The sequence below is a fragment of the Malurus melanocephalus genome, unplaced genomic scaffold (genome assembly GCF_030028575.1).
Source record: "Malurus melanocephalus ecotype Western Australia unplaced genomic scaffold, MMel_1.1 scaffold_643, whole genome shotgun sequence".
Taxonomy (NCBI): domain Eukaryota; kingdom Metazoa; phylum Chordata; class Aves; order Passeriformes; family Maluridae; genus Malurus; species Malurus melanocephalus.
Window position 1 is genome coordinate 2,579 of NW_026623875.1, and position 16,743 is coordinate 19,321.

Sequence of the window (16,743 nt, forward strand, 5' to 3'; positions counted from 1 at the left end):
TTATTTCTAAGTCAGGTCTTTTAAACTGTAGCTTACGCTGGTTGTTTGCTGGAGATTTAGGGCTGGGAGACAATTTGGCAATTAAATTCTGGAACATTTTCTAGCTATCCAGGACCTGAAGTTCACATTTCATGAATTAAAAAAAAAAAACTTAAGAGGAATAGTTGCTGAGAGGATCTGATGGCTGCAAGTTATCATCAGCTTCAGCCCCCCTTAAACCCTCCCTGAATGGGAGACATTTACAATACTGAAACAATTTCATATAATTTTTTCCCTTCAAAATAGATACCATATAATCACAAAAAACATCAGAATAATTACAGGTCAGAAAAAATTCAACAAACTTTTAAAGTTCATCCATTTTTATAATTGCATCATTTCTCAATTTTTGACCACCTATAATTAATAGCTATAAAAATACCTTTAAAAAATGTAGCTCATACCTGGTTACACTRTCACAGTCACAGCTTCACAAGAAGAGAGATGAGGAATGCTGGYKWAGAACGCTGTATCCAACGAGTCTGTGTGGGATATTATTTGTCCTTTGCAMCTTCACCCCTTGTGTCTATCCAAAGCATTTTTATCAATTTTCCAGCCATGTTTCAGGGGCAAATAAAAATACAAAATAACAAAAACTATAAAGTCAGTGCAATTTCAGGAACAGGCCCTGGCCTGGGTTCCTGCCTTCCCCCTCAMACACACAGACGTTATGTGTGTTTAATGYTTCCTGGCGATTCAGGCAGAAATCATTGAATCAATTCACATTTAATGACTTCTTCAAGGGTAGTTTTAACCCTTTTTGAGCCATAAACTCAATTATAAATTCTTTTTCTCCACACTTCGTGATTTCCACTCTGGAGTTGGGACTGTAACATTTACCACGTTAGCTGATGAGGCCTCTCATGGCGGCAATCCCGAGGCAGGGTCAGGTGGACTCACTCACGACTTGAAAAGTAGCCATGGCTTTCACAGAATGCTGGGATTCCTCACATCCGTAGGAATTGGATATTCCAGGGAGACAGCCTGGGAGCAGAGCTGACAGGGACAGYGGCTCCCACAACTCGATCGCGTTTCCATACGGACACCAGGGAGTGCTTTGCCCTCGAGCCTGAGGGGCTCTGACCYGGCCTGAGGGCTCAGCCCTTTCCAGGCACATCAGCTCACTCTGCCCCAGAATCCAAGATTTCAGCAACCAGCACTGAAATATGATGGTTGTTAGGAACATTCCTCCATCAAGATTACCAAGTTTTAGGAGGAAACTATGGAATTATGAGCAGGGTCACAGATTCACCTCCCTCTGCTTATTCCCCTCAGGGAAGCCCTCCAGGCCTCAGAGCCACCCGGCCCCTTAAACAGCAGAACCAGCTCTTTTTCTGTCCCTGAAATGAGTTTTTTAAAGTTCTTTTTATCCGAAACTTGGCCTTTCCCGGCGGAGGGCTCAGCTCTTTCCAGGCACACAGCTCCCTCGGCCGGTCACCTCGTGTGTAAATGAGGCAGCAGCGGGAGCGCTCTGTGCACTGACRGGGGAGGTTACAAACGAACCCAGTGTTTCTGTATATAGTAAAAAGAGTTGTTTTCTCCTTGTAAAATTACTGAAGTTGGTGGCAACTTTACTGCTGTAGCAGAAATGGCAATTGTGCAATGGGCTCAATGTCAACATAGAGTGGAAGAGAGCTGCACAAATCCTTTTCACAATAGGGTAATTTTCATGGGCTGAAAAGAAAGCAGTGGGCAAGTTCTGTGAAACATAAAGTAATTTTGAGTGTAATTACCGCAGCAATGAAAAAGGGGAAAAAATGCCTAATTGCTGTAAAACTGAGTGAAGCACTACAGCCCTGCAGTTTATGGTGGAGCTAAGCACTGCAYTTGTAATGTTTCCATGATACCTGTCACTGTCATGACCACTGTCAACATGTGCTCTTTTCTCCACCATGATGTCYTACTGTAGATAATATAAACTGCCCGTGGCAAGCCAGAGCTCTGCTGCAGTAGCTGTGCCAGTATGAACAGCTTGGGCTTACCTGAGCTTGGTTCTGAACRGCCCCTCTTTGGGACACTTTGCTTSACTTGGATCATGTCTTCTCACCACAGCCATGGGTGATGACAACAGCAGAAACACACTGAAAATGCTGAGGCMATGTAAGCTGCCTGTCTCGAGAGCAGAAGGTTACCTACAGTGTACTCACTGCTGGATGCACAGCCAGAAAACCTTGGAGAACTTGGGATGTATGAAAGAATAAACACACACAAGATTATATTTAATAATTGCTTATTTCTTTACACAAATGTTGCTGGTGTCATTTTACAAATGAAATGGCAACAAATACTTTTTACAGGATAATGTCTACAGCTTAAAAGTGCTTGTCTTGGCAGCTGAATTCAGGCCGAGGATCCTTTTCTAATACAGCCACTTATTTCAAGAGCTCTTGGTCAATGACAACAATAGGACTGTATAAATAAACTGTTGAACCAAAAAATTATGCATTTTGACTGCTTATTGTGCATATTAAATAATTAATACTAAGTAGCAACACTAACATGTTTAAAGGCACTTTTTTTCTTGACTGAGGCTTAACCTTACTTTTGAGTTWTTTTGGCTTTCTTTGAAACACTAATTTTTTTTAATAACAGCTTTTCAAGTTTGGCAAAGTTCAAACCTCACATTCAGAAGCATTGGTCCCAAAGAGACAAAGACTGATGAAGTGTCTGAGGTAAACAGCTGTTCCAAAGGCTCTGGCTTCCCAAATTCTACCTTCAATATTGGTATTAGCAAAGGCTTGTTTTTCAAAGCAGTGACCATCGAATAAATCAGTCATGGGAGAAGAAGTCACTGTAATAGAACTGGTATGAAACAAGAGGCATTTTAGCACCACAAATAACCTTTGGTTAATGTGTCAACTGTCTCACAGTTGATCTGCCGCTGAAATTTTGAGGAACMGATTTTTCTGAGTTGTGTTGGGAATATTCCAGTTAGCAAATGTACTAAATAAAGCCTAAACTGTGCAATTTTGAAAATGTAATTAAATAGTATGCTAAACTAATTGCTGCCCCCAAGAGGACAGATTTGTACCATAATAGGGGGGCATTATCTGACAAAGGTGGCAAAAGGATTGTTTGATGACTGCTCTTCCTGTGATCCCTGTTGTTGTTACACTTATTCAAATCCAGTCATAAAACTGAGGCATTTCTGTATCCTGGATAACCCTGCCTCTGGAAGGGTTCCTAGAGCTCTGCTTCTGCAGAAAATAACACTTGTCCCTTCCAGGAAAAAGGGGATTTACTTTACAGAGACTTGTATCACAGGAAGGACTTTGAAATCCTTCAAACTGAACTACATGTTTACTGCCCATCTGATTCAACTCTAAGTCCTCTCTTAGAAAAAGAAGTGTTTTGTCTTTTTTTCTCCTCTGTATAGATTCTGATCATCTTTCCAAACTCTGGTACAACCTGTGACTAGCAAAAGAAATAATTAAGAGTTTTCTAAATTGTCTTTTAAGAAATGTATACCATATATGCTTTTAAGCACTGGCAGTCTGAAATCTGGCAATTCATGTAGAGAAAGAGTCAGGACTSCCAGAAGATTAATACCTGAGTACAAAACTTCCTATTCTACAGCTTAAGAAGTAAGCAAAATACTCAGGGAGAGGTGGGATCAAATCAAACTGTACAGAAAGAGCAGGTCTGTAAAGCACAGCAGAAGGCCTGTGTCTGGTGGAGCTGTGGGCCAGCCTTCAGGCACCATGAACTGTCCCTCCTGCAAAGGCAAAAAGGAACTGAACATTTTACTGGAGTTGCCTTAACTGAGCAGCTGGCTGATCTCTTTGTGAATGCACACGAGGAAATCCACGTATGAAGCTTCTCCATAAATACTCTTGTCTTCTACGAGGAACTGKCGGAAAAGCATCTCTGGCTGCTCCCGTTGCTTCACTATCATCAGCTGGAAAGGTAAGCGATACAGATAGATACTTTTAGGATACAGTCAGACTAAATGGCAGCACAGTTTTCCTGTGTCTCTTAGTGAATGCTCTTGAGGTGGGGAAAAGCCCCAAAACTAATAAATCTCCACACTGTAGAAGCTGGAGAGACTAATGTGAACTGAGGATTRCAGAAGAGAATGGTTACCTTTCAGACTTGACTACCTTTGAAAATCAGTTTTGACTGGGAATTAAGCACATTTGAGATGCCTGCGCCTACAAATCACACTAGAACTGACCAATGTGCAGGAAGAGCCCTGATACCTAAAAAACCTTTTACAGTCACTGGTAAATTTTGGCAAAGACTGGAATGTTCCTTTGAACAGTATGAAGAATGAGTTGAGGCAGAAAGCAGTTACCTTCATAGTGTGAGGCTTTTGGCTTTGGATTTGCTCCAGGATATGCTTCAATTTTTTAGAAAATGGATTGTCCAGATCAGGCAGGGATGTCTGTCGGAAGGAAAGCAGGTTGTTACATTCCACTTGTTACATTTCAGTCACATCTCTAACCAAGACTAACTAATGATAGTTATATTATAAGGTACTGTGGATTTCATACCAAACAAGGAAACGTCATCTCCTTCACTGAAAGGTCTCATCTTGGGGACTAAGTTTTCAGTTTAAAATAATAACAATATGAAAGTGCACTGTCAGGAGAAACTCAAGCACTGCAAGGTTTTTGTTCTAATTTCAGCAATACACAGTTGAAAGGACTTCACTAATCTGCAACAGTCAAAGTTTAAGAAGACTAAAGTTGTGAAAGCTTCTGTCCTCTTAAGTGTTCAGAGAATCAAAGTGTTAAGTTCTATGTAACTTAAAGCACATCTGGTGTCTAAACACCTTCTGCTGGTCACCAGCTCCAGCTGCAGATTGAAAAAACCCTCACTTGTTTCTCTGATTAGCATTTGGTCTTGGTAAATGGTCAATTCTTAGTCTGCATCTACTCACAACCTCGGTGCTGATGTGTGCGAAGGATGGCACGTTGAAAAGCCCTTGGATGAGCTCTGGAGACACRCTGGTTCCCAGCCACAGGAACATGCTCAGCCCGTTGGCCAGCAGGAAGGCCCCTCCCTCGGACAGACGCTCCTCGGAGCAGCGGATGGCAGCTGGGACAGCGTCACTCTTCAGATCCAGGCTGTGCTGCGGGGAAAAAGACACAAGAGCTGTAGAACTGACTTGAAAAGTACTGAAAGGCTTGGTACAGCTTAGTRGCTCCTTTCCAGGTAAGAGGGGTTAGATATTAAAGTGAAAAAATGCACCCCTGACTCACAATTGGCAGCAGCAGGGGGTAGAAGAAGAGCTGCGTGTCAGCCACCCCCATGGCCATCACCACCTGGCGGTGGAAAGCTCTCTCATCTGTCGGAATTTCGGGCCTGCTGACCAGCACACAGCTCTTCAACAGGCAGTTCATGTACACRGGCAGCACCTTCATCGTGTCTGGCAGGATCAGCTGAGAAAACAAAACTTTTAATAAGAATCCAACAGAAATTATTTGCTTTATAAGCTCTAGTCACTGTCTTGGCTGCTGTCATCTCCCTGTAACCCTGCTCATTTCTGGAGCACTCTCTGAAGAATTAAGGAGAGAAATACAGACCCATACTMCATGTCTCTGGTTCTGGTTGACATATTTGGGCGTCACCAACAATGCACAATTCACTGCCCAYGCTTGTGGCAGCACTGCTGGSATGGAAAAGCCCAAGTCTTTCTTTGAGCTGAATTACCAGGACATAAATGAATATATTTAATGGAAACAAATCAGTCAGTCTGACTTGTCAAAAATTAGAATACTACAACCACCTTTAACAACGTAACAATTAAAAAGGAAAGCTTTGTGAGTGCATAATGCCAGCAGGAAGGAAAAGGCTGGCTGAGCTCCTTTGTGTGAATACAGGCATCAGTTTCATCAAGGGCACTGTCTTTTGTTCCAGAAYAACCATTTCTGTATGCTGCACCACCAGTGAATCCCACCTGTCATTCATTGTATTTGAAAGAAAAGGACAATTCTGTCCTGCAATTTTCCTTTCTGGCTCTGCTGCTGTTGCAGGGTGATTGTTTACTGGTGGCAGTACCTGGCTGGGTAGGACTGGATGTGAGTTTTACCTGGCTGACAGCTGCTGGGCTGGCACAGCTCTTCTTGTAGCAGGCCAGCATGTGAGCGGTCTGGTTCATCAGGATGTCCCTGACTGTCTTCAGGGGCTGRTTCAGAATGGCTCTAAAAGCTAGAAACACAAAATAAAAGCATGTGTTAAAAATGACACYCTCTCAAAGTACCTTTGCCTGCTGCTAGCTTCTGATTTTACAGACCTGAGGGCTGGGGCTGGTTTTTAGTCTCTTCTACAGACAGCCAAAAACCCCACCAAACCCCCAACACCATGGTAGGATGTCCATTGCCACTTATTGTGACTGCTCAGTGTGCATCACCTACACACAATTATTATTTTCATGGCAGTTTGCCTAAAATAGGTAATTATGTGTCTTTGCAATTTCATAATACTTCAGGAATTGCTCAGGTGTGAGCAGCAAGTTATAAATAATTATTTCCCACTTCAGCCCCCTTTTCTTTCCCCTTCCTCTGTGCCAGAGTAATAAAGGAAACAAAATTGTCTGTTGCAACTGTACCTGACTTAGCAAAGAAGTTGATGAGTGCATCAGTCTCACAAGTCCTGTAGATATCAGCTAACTGGGAGCTGCAGTTCAAACCTATGTTGTGTATGCGGATTCGCCTCTGCCCGCTCATCGATGTGTACAGGACAGCACACTGCAACAGAGGCACAAATTGTCACCACTGCAGCCACCCTCTCTGGGCCAAAAGGCACATGATGCCTTCTGCAGCCAGTGCAGCCTAGCAGTGCTGCTGGCAGCTGTAGCACCAACACACCTGTGGTTCTTAGGGGCATAGATCAAGAACTATAAAGTTACTCATCTTAAGATTATAAAAAGTCCCAGAGTCCATAGAGCTGGGAGGGAGGCTTAGCCATAGAGAACTGCTCTTGAACAGAATGGTCACAAGGAATGCCACAAGCAATAACAACTGCCATATAAGTAGCAATAAATCTCTTACTCCAAATAAACTTATTTACAGGGAGCTGGAAAATATAAACAGCTGATGAGGTCTGATGCGGTCCCAGTGAGCGTTTAGAAAGCATTTACGTTCTCCAATAAAATAAAAAATGCAGCACAGAGTTAGGGGAACACACTTTTTACAAGTGGTGCTATGGCACAAGAGTTGTGCCTTGTTCGCATCACTCCCACACCATCATTTCTCTGCAGCTCTGGCTGCAGAAAGTCTTGCTCACCATTTTATGGTATTACATGAATTAGGGGTTTTTACCTGAATTAAGGCCCCTGTGTCTTCACTCAGTTTGTCATCATGCTTGAACTCCACCGTCACSGCCTTGTCACAGTCAACAGCTGCCATCTCTACATCTGTGGTATTGTTCATGTAAATGGCCCCAAAGAAGTCCGTAGCCCTGAAGCCTGAAGTCAGATTAAAACAGAGCATTTAATTAAAAAAATGACTAATTAAATTGACATCACATATTGAAGCAGGAGCCATTTTCCCTCAGGGCTTTACAGCCTCAGGACTCCCAAYAACTGTCCTTGCTAATAGCATTTATGAGAGCTGGCAAGAGGAAAAAGCTGTAACCCAGACCCCAGAGCTTCTGCACTCCTGGCTTTGCCTCTTTGCATGTGTCCCTTTCTCTAACACTTGCATTTGAGCTAAGAACAAACACAAGAAGCTGGAAAAGTAGACACAGGAATRTCATTTGAKTATGAAAATGAAGGCACAGGTCGAYGTCCAGCAGCAACACYCTTTWATACAACTTCCTTGCAGTCCATACTGTGTGCAGTGAGCAGTAGCCTTCCCAGGCTTGAAAACCAGTTATCAAGGAGGCATATACAGAAGTAKGTATGTGTGTATACACCTATGTATCTATAAGAATATATATACACACACACACACATCCCTGCATTTTACCAGTCTATTCAATCAATTTTCAAGCAGTACATAGTGCAATTAAACCAGCCTGATCTTACAAGWGATGTGAACAGTACTGTATTATTTAAAATTCATTCCATGGGTCCCATTACCTGTACTGGTCCGAACCCTCATTGTTGCATCAAATCCCATCTTTTTTTGGAYGTCCTTCCTGAGGTCACTTAGGAACTGGGGGCTGTCGGTCTCGAGCTGCGAATGCAAAGCAGAAAGTTCAGAGGTTCAGCACTGAGGGGCARCAGCACAGCAGTGACCCCACATCCCCTTCCATGATCTCCATCTCCCTCCAGCAAATCTGTTCACATTTAACAGCTCTTGAGACCTTTGAAAAGGATTTCAAATGTTGGCTGTTGCTATCAGCAGCATATATCTGCAAGTGTGCCCAGCTCATCACCAGGTCTGGATATACAGAATCTCTGTTCAATCAAAGGATTTCCAGTAAAATCCATTCCTGYACTTAACCTTTCAGCCCAGGCAGGATTTTAGGATGTCAGCCACATATTACTACTTCAAGATACAAACTTGACCCTGATCTGCTATTTCAAAGTTTGAATTTTATTTCCTGGAATTGATAACCAGGTTTTCCAGACTCACTCTGTTTTTAAGTTAAATGTCCAAGCACACATTGAAATGAGATGAAACACAACAATCCGCCRGCTGTTACTATCTGAAAGGCTGGAAATTTGCACCACCCACCTGGAAATTGTTGTACTTGTACAGTGTTCCACCAGTGTACATTGTGACAAGGCCCATGGAGGCTACATCCACGTACTGATTTGGGAAGAGGAACAAATTCACACAGCAGCCATTGGCCACACAATCCTTGGCTAAGGCCTCATAATTTCCCTGGGGCTGGAAGAGTGTCTGCACAGGAATAAAAATACAAGTGTCATCACATGAGGTATTTATCACAACCCAAAGGGCAAAGTGAAGACAAAAGGATGAAGCACAAGTTTGAAGTGAGGCACAGCCACCATCAAAACCATGCTTCCCCTGCCCCTGCATGCAGGAAACACCTCTGTATGTTTTCTTGGAGAACCAAGGCATCACAGAGGCATCACATAACCCAACACTTCTACGTAAAAGACAATAAATGACAAAAAAAGAATTGCCCTATTAGAGAAATTCACTGCAACAGCAGTCTCCTSTTAGCTCAGAGCAGAAAATACCTTTTCTTTATCTGTATTGAGYAGTTTTTTGTCATCTCTGTTTTTCAGCTTCCCYGGTGCTTCCGCRGTTGGCAACGAAGAGTGGAAGATGAACAATTTCCCAGCACATTCTGCAGCCTGTTCCAAAGACACCACATTGGYACATTTACTACTGCAAGGTTAAMCAGCCCATGTTCAWACACTGGGGGTCTCAGAGAACASGCCAATTTCTTCAGTTCCTTTGAAGAAGCATTCTGCTGAAGGCTGAAAGACTTCCCAAATACCCATTTGTCCCAATATGTATCTGGAATTACTGACATTGGTTTGGCAAAATTACTAAACTATACATATTAATAGCACAATCCATTTATTCTTTTYAGACAAAACTGTTTCCTTTAGCAATGGTACATGCAGATGAATAATTCACAGTAAAAATCCTCACAAATTATAACCTAAAATATTGAGCTAAATAAAAAGCTTAAATAAGAGCTGCTTTCTTTTATAGCTATTGTAAATGGAAATTCACAATTATGGCACTCAAATTTATTTTGTAGAGGTCAAGTACTAGGAAAAGCATTTAGATCTGTTTTGCACACATACCTGCTGGCAGTATGAATAACTAACAGGAAWAGAGGTATTAAATCAATATATAAGAAACAGATCTGAGAAATGTTTACTTTTGATAAATTTATCTACTCAAAGTTCATGCTTTACTCATAAAAAGTTCACAGATAAATCAGCTTCTTTCAACCACCACTGGCTGTGTTCTGCCCCTACAAATCTTGTGGTGAACCAGGGTGGTGTGCACTTAACTGGCAACGCTGCCTGGGAATGGCAGCACTTGAGAGGATGTCCCAGAAAGGAACTGGGCAGCACCTTGGCCTGTGGATTCCCTCCCAGCCATATCCAAGCTGTGAGAACTTGTCTGTTAGACGGAAACCCTCCAGCCCCTGCTGGATTCTGTCACAGACAGCTAGTCCTGAATATCCTGTTTTGCACAAGAAGTTTTGCAGMAGCAAGAGAATAACCAGAGCAAAGGCTGATATTATACTGACTTTCCTGCCCTTCACACATGCAAGGACTGGATACCTGTGCAAACACAAGAATATTGATTTGTTCCATTAGAGTAACTAAACACTTTATTTCTCTTAAATGCTGAACAAGAAACTAATTCCTGCTCCTCATCTTCTCCTTAACATCCCTCCTACACAGAATAGACTCYAGGGACTGGTTTTCCTCAATAAGAACATCTGGGAACAGATACTGTTTGTCAGTTCTTGTTTTGATTAAAGCAGCTCGAAGGTACCGTTATTCTAACAGAACTTTAGTGCTGGAAACAATCAACGACCTTTTTTTTCCTAATTTCCCACTGTGATGGGACTGGCTTTTAGCACACTTGATTTCRAGCTGCTTCTCTGACAAGAGAGGAATGTTCTAACCTTTAATGCCTCCATGCCAGCCTGGATAACAGGAGCGAAGATGGTCTCACTCTCRTTAGTGTCTGCAAACAACTCTGGAATTTGATCCAACAAGCTATGAAAGAGAAAATATCAGTGTTTCAGCAGGTCAGTGTAAGGTAATCCCCAAACAYACCTTGTAACATACTAAGCCTTCACACAGGAAGATGTTTTTCATACAAATTTATAGCGCAAAAAATAATACAAATTTTGCTTGCTCTATTTCTTAGAATTGCATTCAGAATGGAAGAAAAYATGATTCTTTAAATTCTAAGATGCRTTATTTCAAAGCTTGTATCCTAAAGGAACATGCAACAAATAAAAAATTGCTAACAGTAAGTAGTTCTGGTGTGCTGTATGGACTTCAGAGTCCTAAGATCATATCCAGGTGCCACGATGTGCATTGCAAGAGAGAAAACACAACATGGCTCACAGCCACCCCCTCCTCCCAGTTCTGAGGCAGCATAGCTGAAAGTGGTTTACACCTGACCTACACAAGCTTTCAAKTTCAGCACTGGGGGGCTGTGCCTATCACTTTTTCTTTGCATCAGAGGTGAAAATACAGGGCTTGAAGCATCTGCTGGCTCCAGAGGTATTTCAATATGCTCCAAAACCCAAGTGACTAAATGGCATAATGCATATCATCATATTCACATCTATTCTCATGAAGTATAATTATACTTTACTTGGTAACAACCGATCGGGATTCCTCAAAGTCAACAAGGAAACCATCCAGCAAAGGAACAAAAACTTCTGCAACATCTGTGACCACCATCATCTGAGGCTGAGCTAAGCTGCTTTTTACATTGAAGAAGTGAAGGACCTTGTTGTAAGTGACAAATCCAACTCGAATTGCTGAGGATTCTTCTTGCTCTTCTCTGTAAGAAAAACAAAACCCAACTGGTTATAATTCTGAAATCCTGACCTTGCAATAAAAGCATTTCTTTTGACATGCAAGGCTGCTCTCTGATCATTATATGCACTGGGAGCAACAAAGCAAACAACAACCAAGCAGACGTAATGGCCTCAATCTTTGCCTTAGGTCAAATTCAAACACCACGATAAAATCAACTGCTCTATTGTTTACTTTTTAAAAAAAGTTATAAAGTTACATCAACACTGTCAATGGTGCATSCCATTCAAACAGTTAAAAATCCCAAAGATAAAGAATAAACGGTGTTGACATCATCACACGGGAAAGAGAGAACTGGACAAGTAGTTATGGAGCTTGATGTGGACAAAGTACTATTCAATTTCTACATATACAGCACCTTCCTACTTCAAAGAGAAGCACTCACATCATTGCAGTCCCAAAGGTGTTTGTTACACAGCAGGTATCTGGGACCTTTATTTCAGATATTGCTCTTACCAGTGTCAATCTGCACTGCCACACTTCAACCTACTTCTATCATTGTTTTGAACATTAGTTTTAAACAGCCAATTACCCCTGTCAGCACAGACACTATTTAGTTCTTTTTAAAGTCTCACAAGGAGAAACCTGCATCATATGGACAGAAACATGTTCAAGTGGTTTCTTGGATTTTTTTTTTTAATTATTTACCTAAAACTCATAATTACACAACTCATTAGACTGATTTTCTGAGCTCATAAGCACAATTTCTACAAACACATTTCTCAGAATTTCTCAAAACAGTCAGGGAGGAGGTTCTGGTTTGGAACACAGGTTTGAAAACATCTGCTTGAAAATTTGAACACRCGAGGCCTTTTTGTGACACAGATTTCTTTGCTATGCCAAGTCTTTCCTTTCAAAGGTATAAGCACAGGGTATTCCCTGCTTTCATGTGGGGCTTTTCATGTGGGAATAGCAGAATATTTCTTCATTCTGAAGATGTCCTTGTCCAGCAAGAGGAGATGAACACACAGTGACCTCTGTATCTAAGCAACATAATAAACTTTTCACCACAAATGTTGRTGGAATGCCTTATGTTTGTCGTCTTTTAAATTAATACTGTTTAAGACAAGTCTGAGGAAACTGAAAGGCCTAGCTATCTCTACTTTTTTATTGCTTTTTTCAGTGGACATGAAAACTTTGGCCCAAATTATTTCACAGTAGATCTCAGCATTGCTGGTGAGAAGGATGARTATGTCTCTTTTGTGATATAGATACACTTGCTTTCATTCCTCCTCAACTTTCCCTMTTCAAGCACAGATGTTTCTAAACTGCCAACTGTTTTGTGTTACTCCACTCATGGCTCTTACTGTCTTCAGAGTCATCATCAGTCCTGATTGAAATCTCTGAGACATGTTCAGGATAATATCAAACACTTGTGTCTCCAGTGTAGTCTTCAGTGAAAAACTYCTTGAGAGACAGCCTTACATGGGCATCTTATAAACTAAACTCCCACCCTGGACTGGAATTTCTTTCCGGCACAGAAATCCCGGGAGGACACAAGAAAAAAGGATTTTTAATATATCCCATATTATCCTAAGTATCTCATCTCCTGCCCTTCCTCACACTGCTCTCTCCATTTCCTAAGTATGTTCTCCCTCTGCAAGCACTGTTATTTAGAATCCATTTTCTTTTCAGATGTTCTTGTTTTATATGCTTTTATATGTAGTCAAGACACATCTCATCTTTAATTTTTCCACCTTTCACTGCTTTCATTTCATTACATATCTGCATTATTTAAACTCTAATAGAAACTACACCAATATACTAAAARCTATACCATACAACACTAGAATAATATACTGTCAATAATATTGACCAGTAGACCTTTACTGCTGTGTATTTCATGCTCACAAAGCCCATGTTCTCTATTCCATAAAATGGTTGTTGCCTACAAGATTTGTTCTSTCAGATACAAACCAGGACAGCGAAGTCTCACAGTGCAGCAGGAAGCTTTGAAAGTTTTGCTAATTAACAGTATATAAAGATATAAGTCATCAGCATTATGGCTTTAGAGAGACTGGCTGCCCCCAAGTATTCTGTTTTGGCTATTTGCCTGTTTAATTCAATGAGAAAAGCAGGATTGCAGTGAACACAACTACAGCAAAGGAAGCCAAAGCTATGAGCTGTGACTAAGCTGATAACACCACTAGAGTTCACTGCAAGAAAGGAAAAGAATACAAGCTACATGTGCAGTAGTGGGGCAGATTATTTCTGCTCATACAGTGAGCTGCGACATCCACGTGTAAGAGCTGCCAGCAGTGTTAAAAATTAGCATTTGGTCACTATCACTCAAAAAATTCCTGTACTGGAAATTTTTGACATTTTCCATAGCTTGGCTTTGCCTTTACATGCAAAGCTGCACAAAAACTGCAGTGTAGCGAGTTAAGCCAAGCACACTTTTGTTTCTTTACCTTGGAAGTTTATCCAGCAGAGTCTTCAGTTCATCACATATGAGTTTCACTAGGCCACTCTTTATGTTTCTGTATGATACATCAATCATGAAGATAAAAGCTGGYGGATTTGGAGGCTTTTTGTCCTACACAAGAAAAAAAAGGAAAAGTCTATTCAAAGGGAAAATAAGMCAGTGTCCTGTTATGAGGAAAAGATTTAAAGGTGGTACCATAAGGCAATGTAAATACAGTGTTCAGTTGTTTGAAAAGTGTTGTGATTCATAAATAGTAATTATTGCAGAAAGCTGACATGTATTGGGTAAAGTCCAGCCCTGGAATAAAACGTTATCACTGGAAAACWGCATCCTAATGGAATAAAATATCTAAAGGGTAATAGTTCATTAGATAAGATGAAACCCAAACTTTTTCTGCTGTTAACTCGAATGTTTCAACGAATTTGCCTCTTGGCTTTTTTCTGTACCCCTTATTTTACTTTGGGAGTTCCTTTGATCCACAGTGTAAGTGGCATACAAATAGTGCACAAGCTACCAACACAAGTTTCTGTAAGTAAGGAAAAGTAAGAGGAAGAATTTTTTGTTTAAAAAAAGAGTAAAGCCAAGAGATGTACCCAGGAAGTTCACATGAAATGAACAGAGTAATCACACTCCCTAAAATGCATTTCCTTAGACYCATTAAATGGGTAGTAGTCATTACTGGTGTCAAATTCAGGATGGCACTTTCATTAAACTGTTTCAATGCCTTCACATAGAGTTCCGAGCTCTTAAACAAATTAAACTTGTTAAACTAAACCTTAGAAAAGTTAAGTTTAAGAAAAATTAATCTAACCCTTGAATTATGACTTATCCTTAGTCCTTGGCACAATTTAAACTAAACTAAACATTATATGCTTGATCTCACTCATTGGACTCAAGCAAATCAGGATTAATTCCAGCAAACTGAAACCAGGCAGTACTTTTCAAAGCTGTTCTGTTTACTGTACTTGGATTCTTGTTTCAGAAACYGCACCAAACTGCTTCTAAACCCTTGTACCAGATTCAGAAAGAATCTCAGCCTAAGTTTTGACAAATATATGGTAGAAACGAGGACTTGTGCTCTCTCCACATCCGCTTAGCAGGAGTGCAATAATCCAAACCAGCTGGGATTTGTTAACATTTTTTGTAGCTGTTCATCCTTGTCATTTGATAAGCACAAAAGGAAATGACTTCTCAGTTCTGGTCTTGAACTGGATTTATAAAAGAAGGGAACTTCTGCACTTGAAGCCAAATGAAAAGTGAATTACAAAATAATGTTAACTCCTGTAATACTTAATGACTTAGCATTTCCAGTGTTATTTTGTATGACATTTCTTTTTTTGTAACATTCCAGTAAGTCTGTGGATGCATCTTTGTAGCAAGCAGGCAGACCATACTGGATGACTTTTCAAGCAAACTCCCTGATTGAAGTCACATGGCAAAAGTCACTGCCCTGAAAACTGCACTGTGATGATGAGTGCATCGCACAGGATTACTCTGCAGCAGAGCAACAGAACTGTGAAAATGGCACACAACAATTCAGTACTCAGGAGACTTCAGGACCTGATGGAGCTACACTGGATGTACACCGAGCAGCCCACATTGTACTTCTGTAATTCCTCACCCCAATTCTCTCCTGCTCTGGGGTTTAGCTCAGGTTTCAATCAAATCTTAGAGGTTATCTCTGAATCTCACTGGGTTTTGGAAYAGTGCCACAGTGAGCAAACAGAATCAAGTTTGTTCATTTTCTTCATAACAGCAATAATTTGATGGTCTGAAGAGSTTACTGGAAGCTACTTCAAGACTTTGTAGGATCCAGGTGCCTTTTCTAACCTTATCATGGCCTCAACTCCACTGACAGGAAGGAAATTCTGCCTGGTCTCAGCAAGAACCAAAAAACAGTCCGTGCCATGGTCAGATGAAGTCACAATTGCAGTTTTGTAAAATGAGCTACAGTTTGAAAAGATTAAGTAATTTATGCTTTCAGAAGTATCAGATAGAGTTCTGTAATAAAACCAATTACAAATATTTACAGTAACATGAGTGGGCTCTGGATTGATTTCGTCAGTGAGTTGATACTAAGAGAGAGAACCCATTCCATTGTAACTTATTGGTCAAAATACCAAGACTACTAYTGCCAGGAAGAGATTACAAGGTCAAACTCCCTTGCTAAGGTTTTGGGTATTGGCAAGGCAACTTAGGCACATGTCTGTCTTCAAAATCAGGAGAAGACACAGAGACACAGATCTAAAATGCAACAATGCACCACAATTTCAAAGATATCCCCTAAGYAGGGCAACATGGTGGGTAGGACCAAACAAATGTCCCACTTAAAGACTGGTGATCCATGATTTTGCTGCACTGCTGGTTATTTTTACTTCCTTGTCTCACACTGTGCAGCACGAAACTCCAAAGCATTATATTCCCCACAGCAATCCAYATTTCCTAGAATGTTCCTGGAAACTGATACCCAGTTTACAAGTGCATTTACCCTAAGTGTTTAAAGGAGCTGGTTTGTTTTGCCACCACACTGCCCCCTGTTGGCACACTGGCAATACTCACTCGGCAATAATCCAAAGTAGCTGCATATTCATAAGATCCCAGGGACAGCTCCGGACTTTCGTAGTGATCCATCCGTCGGCCCATGTGGTCCAGGTGTTGAAAGAAGAATGGGGGGACTACAGGTCAACACAAGAACAGGGAAAAATATATATCATTTGGGGAAGGAGGGGAACAAYACAACAAATTCCTTCAGCAGATGCAATGTACTCCAAAGCAGTAGGAAAACAAATGGGYTTGCACCAACAATTTACACAGAGCCAATCTTATGTTT

The 16,743-nt window shown here is 41.0% G+C and overlaps 1 protein-coding gene across 4 annotated transcripts in view; it reads right to left on the reverse strand.

Moving 5' to 3' along the window:
• Positions 1 to 907: 907 nt before the first annotated feature.
• SEC24D (SEC24 homolog D, COPII coat complex component) overlaps positions 908 to 16,743 on the reverse strand; it is a 44,186-nt gene continuing 28,350 nt past the window's right edge. For 3 of the 4 annotated variants that reach the window (XM_057383596.1, XM_057383594.1, XM_057383597.1), the window contains exons 10-23: positions 16,473 to 16,588; positions 13,900 to 14,024; positions 11,262 to 11,453; positions 10,558 to 10,651; positions 9,140 to 9,256; positions 8,667 to 8,834; positions 8,066 to 8,162; positions 7,305 to 7,450; positions 6,593 to 6,731; positions 6,074 to 6,192; positions 5,244 to 5,423; positions 4,922 to 5,113; positions 4,334 to 4,423; positions 908 to 3,937 (exon numbers count right to left, since the gene is read on the reverse strand). In XM_057383596.1, the coding sequence (XP_057239579.1) occupies positions 3,797 to 3,937; positions 4,334 to 4,423; positions 4,922 to 5,113; positions 5,244 to 5,423; positions 6,074 to 6,192; positions 6,593 to 6,731; positions 7,305 to 7,450; positions 8,066 to 8,162; positions 8,667 to 8,834; positions 9,140 to 9,256; positions 10,558 to 10,651; positions 11,262 to 11,453; positions 13,900 to 14,024; positions 16,473 to 16,588 (1,916 nt within the window). In that variant the 3' untranslated portion in view covers positions 908 to 3,796. The remainder of the gene's footprint in view (positions 3,938 to 4,333; positions 4,424 to 4,921; positions 5,114 to 5,243; positions 5,424 to 6,073; positions 6,193 to 6,592; positions 6,732 to 7,304; positions 7,451 to 8,065; positions 8,163 to 8,666; positions 8,835 to 9,139; positions 9,257 to 10,557; positions 10,652 to 11,261; positions 11,454 to 13,899; positions 14,025 to 16,472; positions 16,589 to 16,743) is intronic. The other variant, XM_057383595.1, reaches the window with a different exon arrangement.